This window comes from Haliotis rubra, unplaced genomic scaffold, assembly GCF_003918875.1.
Source record: "Haliotis rubra isolate DU_JTF1 unplaced genomic scaffold, ASM391887v1 Scf168, whole genome shotgun sequence".
Lineage (NCBI taxonomy): Eukaryota > Metazoa > Mollusca > Gastropoda > Lepetellida > Haliotidae > Haliotis > Haliotis rubra.
In genome coordinates this window covers 1,148,332-1,158,792 of record NW_025765647.1, presented here as the reverse complement: position 1 = coordinate 1,158,792, position 10,461 = coordinate 1,148,332, and the positions used below count along the sequence as shown (strand labels likewise).

Genomic DNA, 10,461 nt, shown 5'->3' with positions numbered 1-10,461 from the left:
CTAATACACTGAAATTCTGGACCAAACAAACTGAAAAAACTTTGTATCAGCGCCCAAAGTACAGTCCGAAATTGAACGTGTGGGGTGGCATATCTGTGTTAGGGGCAATGCCCCTCTGTGTATTTGAAGGGAATATGAACAGTGAGCTGTACACAGATATTCTCGAGGGACATTTACTTCCATCTGCTCACGTGTTCTATGGAATATTTTGGATTTTCCAGCAATAGCAATACAACAACCCAAAACATTGTTCAAAGCATTTTCGGACCCACATGACATTATTAGAAAGTCTGGTTTCGGACCCAAAATGTCAATGACATTATTAGATTGGCCAAGCTATAGCCCTGACCTAAGTCCAATAGAAAATGTTTGGGGATTTATGAAGGAAAGTGTCAATAAGAAAAATCTGACAAACATTGCTGAAATGAAAGAAGAGGTGGTCCGATATTGGGACAGCATGGACCACGACTTTCTAACTTCTTTGATCAGACCCGCCGCATTGCTGCCCATAGTGACTTGACAAAATACTAACTGTTCACCTGTCTTTGAATCTGGAGTTATGTTCTGCTAATATTCACATTTAATACGTGAGTAATGAGTGAAAAAAAAATACAATCTTTAAATTCTCAATAATTTCTGGTTGTACTGTATATATACATGTATGCATCAAAGGATAAACTATATATATATATATATATGTGTGTGTGTGTGTGTGTGTGTGTGTGTGTGTGTGTATGTGCAGTGATGACTATAGGTGTACCAATGAAACTGTATACAGCGATGCAGTGATGACTACAGGTGTACTGATGAAACTGTATGCAGTGATGACTACATGTGTATCGATAAAACTGTGTACAGCGATGCAGTGATGACTACAGGTGTACTGCTGAAACTGTATACAGAGATGACTACAGGTGTATTGCTGAAACTGTATGCAGTGATGACTACAGGTGTACTGCTGAAACTGTATGCAGTGATGACTACAGGTGTACTGCTGAAACTGTGAACAGTGATGACTACAGGTGTACTGCTGAAACTGTATGCAGTGATGACTACAGGTGTACTGCTGAAACTGTATGCAGTGATGACTACAGGTGTACTGCTGAAACTGTATGCAGTGATGACTACAGGTGTATTGCTGAAACTGTATGCAGTGATGACTACAGGTGTACTGCTGAAACTGTATGCAGTGATGACTACAGGTGTATTGCTGAAACTGTATGCAGTGATGACTACTGGTGTACTGATGAAACTGTGAACAGTGATGACTACAGGTGTACTGCTGAAACTGTGAACAGTGATGACTACAGGTGTACTGCTGAAACTGTATGCAGTGATGACTACAGGTGTACTGACTGAAACTGATGACTACAGTGATGACTAAACAGGATGACTACTGTACTGAAACTGTATGCAGTGATGACTACAGGTGTACTGCTGAAACTGTGAACAGTGATGACTACAGGTGTACTGCTGAAACTGTATGCAGTGATGACTACAGGTGTACTGATGAAACTGTGAACAGTGATGACTACAGGTGTACTGCTGAAACTGTATGCAGTGATGACTACAGGTGTACTGCTGAAACTGTATGCAGTGATGACTACAGGTGTACTGACGAAACTGTGAACAGTGATGACTACAGGTGTACTGCTGAAACTGTATGCAGTGATGACTACAGGTGTACTGATGAAACTGTGAACAGTGATGACTACAGGTGTACTGCTGAAACTGTATGCAGTGATGACTGCAGGTGTACTGATGAAACTGTGAACAGTGATGACTACAGGTGTACTGCTGAAACTGTATGCAGTGATGACTGCAGGTGTACTGATGAAACTGTGAACAGTGATGACTACAGGTGTACTGCTGAAACTGTATGCAGTGATGACTACAGGTGTACTGCTGAAACTGTATGCAGTGATGACTACAGGTGTACTGCTGAAACTGTATGCAGTGATGACTACAGGTGAACTGATGAAACTGTGAACAATGATGACTATAGGTGTACTGATTAAACTGTATGCAGTGATGACTACAGGTGTACTGATTAAGCAGCATTTTTTATTGATAAAGTTGCATATATTATTTATCAGTTGTAAACTGCATACATTGTCAAAAATCTGCCCTTTTGAGACAAGCCCAGGACAAAAGTTTGTATTCAGGAAATTATGTTGATAAAAAGGTTTTTTTAAAAAACAGCAGTTGTAGAATGTTATTGTAGATTTAATCATCCCTCGCTAAATATTTAAGTGTCGTTTTTTATTTCATGACCTGCAGTTAGGGATGGGTCTCCTTTTACACCTGCAGCATTTCAACCAGGTGTGATAGGTATTATCACTTGAGAAGATCTGTTGACGTCTAGAGTACGAGAAAACAAAGGTATGTTACAACATCGGTGTAACAAGTCGGAGTTGACATTTTAAAGTAACTTAACATTTTTAAATTTTACTTGCAATTAACAGGTCGTGGATACCACCAGCGCTCCTGTTGAACTAGGGTAATTGCGTGTTAATGACTAAATGCAAAGGTACGCATCTCTTGTACACTATCCCACATACTGACGGTGTCTTAACCTGGCTGGTCCATTCTGCTTGCTGTGGCTCAGGGTCCTGCTTTGGTCATACTACTGCTTTGGAAAAAACACACTGAATTCTTAAAAAGCCATGCCACCTCTTGAGGAAGATGGCACTATAACCTTCTATCATGACGCACTGGCTTTTTGCACTGCCAAATAAGGAAGCGATGTTAATTCCGAAGTTGTTGCGCGTCTCATTACTCAGCGTGGATTGCAAGAAGTAGACAGCTATCATAAGCATAACTACTTATCATCCAAAACTGTGTTCCACTGGAGACATTGCTTGTGTGAAATCAAACGATATCTCCTGGGAGATATCGTTTTGACAGTAGATTTGGTACAATGCTATGCCGTCAAAATGTGATGACGCACAATGCTATGACATCGCTGCACTGCAAGTCTAATGGTAGTACCGTGTTCAGAGATGTACGTTTTTCATTGATAACTACTGATGAGTGATTTTTTATGATATATAGAATCTCACCCTCGTGTCTTCTGATATCAATTATATCTACACGGGGCAAGCCTGTATCTTTATCAACTCGTGTGGATATAATTGATATCAGTAGACACGAGGGTGACATTCTCTATGTATTCAGTGTTGTGAATTATGAATGTTCTGTTGTTAATGTAACACGATTCTCCTTAAGGAGATTGATTTAGAAAGCAACTGAATCCTATTTTGAGGTGTTATTATTTGCGAGCCAGTGAAAGTTGTACGATTGTATATGGGAACGCCAAGTGAGGTGAGGTGAAATTGGGTTTAACGTCGTGCTTGAGAATATTTCGCTCATATGACGACGTGCTCGTGTATGTGTATGTGCGGCTGCTTGTACTAGCCCAGACTTAAGCTGGTTTTATAGTGCTAGCCAACTGAGATACCATGCCGCAGTGAAGCATGAATACCCCACTCAGACACATTATACTGACTCCGAGCCGACCAGTCCTTTTTGTACCCATTAATGCCGAACGCCAGGCAGGGACCAACAAGTACCATTTAACGTCTTTTGGTATGACGCGGTCGGGGATCGAACCCGCGACCTTCCGCTCTCCGGGCGGACGCTCTAACCACTACACCACGGAGGCGGCCGGAATGTCAAGTGTTTATGGATGATCAACTTCTTTATTGTACACTAGCGGCGTTTCAGTATAGATACTTATACCGTTATCGACCATGCTGGAAAACGGTATAAGTATCTTTTCCGAAAAGCATGCTTGAAAACGGTATTTATAAGTATCTATTTCGAAATGTCGATAGTGTACAACAGAGAAGTTGATCATCCATAAACACTTCTCTTTCCTTATGTCCACAACTTCCTCTCAAACAGTTTGATTGTCTATGGTTATAGAAAATAGTTATTCCATTCTCAACTTCATGAATTTTGCGCGATCACGCCAGTTTCGTGTAAAGGGTCTTCATGATGTGCACGTGAACATGGTTCAGGTAAAATTCGAAATTTACAGTTAAACGTGTCAGTGTGTTGTAAGTTTCACTGAAAAGAACCAGACTATCTGACATTTTAAACTCAGTTAAATCTTTTTGTACACGCGACGTCTGTCACGTCTGGATTCGCCGGCTACAGTCCGTTTGAGACAAAATAATACCGATGAATTGCAATCTAACACAAAAACAAATAGACATAAAAGAATCAAACCAACGCAGACTGCAACAAAAACAACAGACCAACTCTAGAAAAAAACTGCATAATTTGTGTCACAAAAATGAAAAAGTTGTTTAAGAAACTGTCATAATTTATTTGTGTGTTTACTCAGTTTGTTACAAGGGCGCATTGGCAACTAAAGGAACAGCGCGGAACAGATGCTCGTGCGTTAACGGGTTCTCAACAAACTTTTGAGCTGGCGAGATGACACGTACCCCAGCTGCACAAGCAGTGCGCTGTATGTGCTTAATAATTGCATACTTTGGTCACCCCCTGTCATTTTCATCCTTGAAGAAACCATAGACCGTAAATTATAGACTTTCATTTTCTCTCACTTTGTCAATCAGCAGTAATCACATGTCTCTGACGTTACTAATGCACGTGCATCTCGCTTTTCGCGCTGTTCCTTTAGTTGCCAATGCGCCCTTATAACAAACTGGGAAAACGCACAAATGATGACAGTTTCTTAAACAACTTTTTTATTTTCGTGACAAAAATTACGCATTTTTTTCTAGAGTTGGGCTGTTGTTTTTATTGCAGTCCGCGTTGGTTTTATGTCTATTTGTTTTTGTGTTAGATTGTAATTCATCGGTATCATTTCGTCTCAAACGGACTGTACACAGATGTAAACCGTTGCTCGACGTTCATGTGTTCATCCGCGACTGACGGGCCGTCTCACTACTGCAAGACGTCTTTAGAAGTATACTTTCCAGTGTAAAGTTATGTATTTTATAATACAATTGTTGATTTTATTACATTTCTTTGTTCTTTTTCGGACTGAAACCCAATTAACTTATTGTCTCAACCGACACGTTACAATTTGTTTCGATGTGAACAATTGATTTGCCTTTTCGTGTGTTTGGTGCCACTAGAGCCACAGAATACACTCATACCTGCCCTAAGACATGGTATCATAACTATAATTGACAGTGATCGAACAACAACAGATTGTGCTGTTATTATTTACGAATAATAAACTAGTTGTGCAATAATGATGAGAACAGAACTTCGATAGAGCGAATACGATAACTGCTTTGAGTGTGTGTCAAAATTCACCGTCATATCGGCATCATTTGAGCAATATGTTGACGATGTAGGAGAGCAGCGACTTTAAGAAAAGTGGCCAAATTAAGGGGTTTAATGCCCGCATCTCTTGTATGGACATATTATGGCTCATTGGAAAGCTTATTGTACCTACGTTAACACAGGCCCTGATGTAGTGACCAGATATGGTCAAGTCTTTAAAAGAATTCATGTCGCGTGATCCCACCAAGGTAAAAAGATATATACTTACGACGTTTAATTTAGATATATAAATCCTTCATTTTTTGTTAAGTTTCCATCACCAATGGTGTTAAGGCATAATTATTCTGAATTGTTTTTATTTAATTAAATGACCAAAGGCAATAATACAGATAGATACCTGAAAATCATATTTTGGTGGAAATCAACCTTTTTGGAAATTTACACATCAATTTCATCAGGAAACATTCACTTTGCGTGACAGCTTCAAATCTCTGTGCCCATGCCAAGGCAACATAAATTTTGAAATCAGATAGCATTAGGGCAATGAATTCAAATATTGCAATGAAATAGAGACACGTGCCTTTTTTACTCTTAGAATTATAGTCTATGGAATTGCACGACGTTGCAAATCTTTCAAGGTTATTTTCATACAGCATTGTCAGTGTTTATCTACAGTTTTCTGTTTTCTGTGACTGACTGACTTAGTTTTGGTTTTACGCCGCTTTTAGCAATATTCCAGCAACATCACGGTGGGGGACACCAGAAATGGGCTTCACACATTGTACCCATGTGGGGATTCGAACCCGGGTCTTCGGCGTGACAAGCCAACGCTTTAACCACTAGGCTACCCACCGCCCCTGTTTTCTGTGAATGTCTACTTTTCCAACTGAATCAGACAATTTGTATCTCCCTGACAAGTGCACATTTAGGTATTTGGTTGCATTATTTGTAGGCGAAACGTCCAGTCCGAAGTTTCAGTTCTTTAGGAGCAGAGACAACACAGTAGTATCTCTTATTCCATCACCCCTTGAAAGTACACAGGTTCCAGATCGCCATTCTCTTTACTCCAGCCAAAGGCCAAGGGTGATCCAAAACTTGTTTTGTAATACGGAAAGATATCAATACTCTGCTTTGCCAACATACACGTCGTACATGTTATGTGAAACTATATTAGCATGGAGGCACATGCAAGACTCACATCATTTTTGTGCTCCCAGAGCGTTCAGTTTACCGTTTACACTTGCGATGTTCAGAGATACTTCAGGATGAGAATTTGTTATGAATGTGTTTGATTAGATAACTTTTATGTTCTTCATACAGGCAGTCTTGTAAACCTCATGGGTGTTGTCTTCACTGATGCTTAACATACTATCTCTTTCTCTGAGCTTAGATGTATAACCTATGATATTTCTGGTCAAAGGCCATCGCATTAGCCGGTGTCTTGCAAGTCCACCTTCACTCTTTGAATCCTGGGTGGCTTCTCTCGACACCCATGTCAGTCCATTTTAGCGTCCAGGTTTTTCCCTCAAAGTGAACTGTTTCATATGCATCTGTGGCAGCGTCATGTAGGTGCACCTTGTCAAAAATGTCGACTGGTAGCCAACAAGCGTAATTTGTTGGATTTGCACTGTAATGTGGGAGCAATGCATTTTGGTTAAGCATGTGGATGTTCCAGATACCTTCTCTCTCAGCCTGATGTTCTGCAATAGGATTTGTAGCGCCCCAATAAACTTTAGTCAAAGCGCAAAGGTTGGAGAAGACTTATTTCCAATTTGCTGACATTCAATAAACTTTGGCATGAGGATGTCATCTTCTTAGATTCCATTTCGCCATTCACATAAATCTGCCATGATTCAACAAGAGGTTCCCAGAAATACACAGAGACTCAGAGTATTCTCTCTACGCCAACTAAAGACAGACATGAATAGGAGAGACATGTCTCTCGAACTGCTCAATGAAAGTGTACATCGGAGCGTAAACCCCAGAATCAGTTAGCATATCGGTAGCCACTATCTCCCTATAACTTTCCAAGTGAAACAATGTAGCAGCAAACAGTATGAAATCTCCAATGCGACTTTTATATAAATACATACATGTTCAGTACTTCAGTTGCTCTCATCACAAATATGCCTGTTTATCAAAATACAAATTAAAAAGTGCCATTGATGACATATAAAGTCGGTTTGTTTCTATAAACTAAAATCGAACACTGTTCCTACAGATCCTCAGCTATCAATTTTAAGACCTTTTAAGACCCAATCAACAATCTTAAGGAACTATAGACATACATATATCACATAAGTAGTTGAATATACACAAGATTGGTCAAATGTTGGACCGAACCATCAGGGGGAATAGCATTTAGCTACATCGCTGCACTGGGAAAGTTTTGCTTCGCGGTAGAAAATACCATGCCCACTGTCACTGCAAGGTAGTTCTATTATGTATTAGTTTCCTAGCAAAACATAATTTGACATGTTTTGCTAAATTTAAGACCATTTTATTGCAAATCACTGGTCATTAGGGCTTTTTCAAGACTGAAACGAATTTTAGACCTTGGTAGAGTATAATGTCAAACTTTCAGGCTTGTTCAAGACTGTGCGCACCCTGTGGAAAGTATACTTTTTATTGTTACTTTCTGAGCATCAATACATTGTGAATTGAGTAATTACATTTCACAATAAAATATTTGAAATAATGATAAAAGTACTATGTTTATCTATGTATGCATTATGAAGAAGATATCAAATTGACTAATTAAACGTTTTACTAAAAATCCAATTTTAAATCAAACAAACATTATTTCTGACAAATTTCAATGACTGGGTAATTCGTTAGCTCCAGGTAAACACATTAAAGAGTATCTGATGTATTCTTCATTGTATTTCATCATTAAAGAACAACTGACTTTCCATATTTCTGATTTGAATATAAACAAAGCAAAACAGGGTGCTGTCACGTGGCCTCGATTTCTCGAAAATGGGACCACTTTTGACCACCACATAATGCTACATCATAATCTACATACAATAAGCTTTCCAAAGAGCTATAATATGTCCATACAAGAGATGGGGGCATTAAATCGACTCTAAATCTTAGCCTACTGCTCTCCTAATAACAGTAGGCTACATAGACAAATGCCGGTCACAGCTACAGGGCGGTACACTATTAGCAGTATATAAGATAACTTGTTGCCAAACGTTTTAGCACATCAAGCACTAAAACACAGAATCAATATATGTATCACGATAACACTAAAGTACGGGTCACAGACTTCCATCAACACCTTGACCACTTTATTGGGGACTTACAGAGCATCTGCCTGAAGTTCCTCCGGGATTTACACCATCAGCATCATAATATATACACCCGTGCATTAATTAAGAACCACCCTATTCATCCTCGATAATCTCCAGGGTATATGTTACGATCACTCTCCACTATAGTTCGTCACACCGAAGACCCCGGGTTCGAGTCCCCACATGGGTACAATGTGTGAAGCTCATTCCTCGTGTCTCCTGTTGTGATATTGCTGGAATATTGCTAAAAGCGGAGTAAAACTAAACTCACTAAATCTCTTTCGATTGTCTTAACTTGTTAAAAGTTAGAGAGAGTGACAAAGTGCGAGGTGAGAGTGCGAGAGACAAAGAGGGTTTCGGTGATATAGTGGATAATCTCGATAATCTCGATAATCTCCAGGGTATACATTACGATCACTCTCCACTATAGTGATTATCGATTATAGTGATTATAGAGATTATCGAGGATGCACCCTTTTTTTAAAAATAAGATGTGATGCTACAGAAAAATAAGGGTATAGCCATCAATTTAATCAACTTGTAGTTAAACAAGCTTTATCCACTGACAAGTTTACAAATACCATAACCTGTTCTATTCTTTATGAAAGAACATGTTGATTAAAATGTGATGGGACTGAATTTGTACCCACAATAACTGTTCCTCTCCTGCTGAAACTACACAATTAAATTATGTTTTGACTAAAAATAACAATTCTCTTATATACCAAGATGACATTTACACATCAAGTAAGCTTGGTTTGCCTGTAACTTTTCCTCAATCTTAGTTTTACAGACGTTCATCCATTCACAATAAATAACGAATTTATAGGCCACACAACAATCAATTATAACTTTCACTTTTCAAAATAAGGTAATTTGTTTTAGGACAGAAAAACACCTGTTTTAAATATAGGCAATTATCCTAATTAAGGTACATGGTAATTGCAATGATTTTTTCGTTTTTTTAATGTTAAATTTCATTTCAGACAAAATTAATTGGTAAAAATACAGGGTGGTGCTTATTTTATGCACAGATGTATAGTAAGGAAGGTGTCATCCGTTAGTATCATGCCAATATTTATTACCCCACCCCCAATCCAAACCCCACCCACCCCACAGCACCAATCTACCCCACAATACACACCAGGAAATGCACACCCTCACAACAAGTTAAAACTTTATTTTCTCTGTACATAGCAGGAATTAACAATGTACCAAAATTTTGTGTTCACTTAATTTTTTTGGATCGTATCATTAATGTGTTGACGCGGCTTGTTTGATAAAGGAGAGGAGTTTGTGATGCCCTAGTAAACAGGCGCACGTCAAGAGTTAAATGCTGAGCAAATACTGACTAACTTAGTGTCGGCTCGGATATCGCCTATATTAAAAAAAATCCTCGGTATAATTCTTTTTACAGCTCTATCTATTCCCTGTAATCGGAAGACAATTATTTGGATAAACCGGCAGTTTAAAAGGTAACACGGTTAAAAAGATAGTTCTGCTATCACAGTTCCATTTCGGTAAGTGGCCTTGATATAGCTGGTATACAACCGGCATTAGACTCGCTCCCTCCCTCCCTCTCATCCACTGGCCCGTGAAGATCCGGGTTTGAATTAATCTTCAGTAAACCCTTGCTTGTCGAAAGAGGAGACTAACGGGATCGGGTGGTCAGGCTTGCTAACCTGGTTGACACATGTCATCGTCTAGATCGATGCTCATGATGTTGATCACTGGATTGACTGGTCCAGGCTCGATTATTTACAGACCGCCGCCATGTAGCTGGAATCAGAGACCATATATGGTCTCTGTTGGAATATTGCTGAGTGTGACGTAAAATTAAACTCACCCACTCCAAACAAAAGATTATCACATATTGGTGAGGCATGTCATTTGCGTC

At 39.1% G+C, this 10,461-nt stretch overlaps 1 protein-coding gene across 1 annotated transcript; it reads left to right on the top strand.

Annotated features, from left to right (window-relative positions):
* Nucleotides 1-1,376: 1,376 nt before the first annotated feature.
* Nucleotides 1,377-1,973, top strand: LOC124272252 (cysteine-rich, acidic integral membrane protein-like). Its single transcript, XM_046707414.1, has one exon. The coding sequence runs from the start codon at nt 1,377-1,379 to the stop codon at nt 1,971-1,973; it is 597 nt and encodes a 198-aa protein (XP_046563370.1).
* The last annotated feature ends 8,488 nt before the right edge of the window (nt 1,974-10,461 follow it).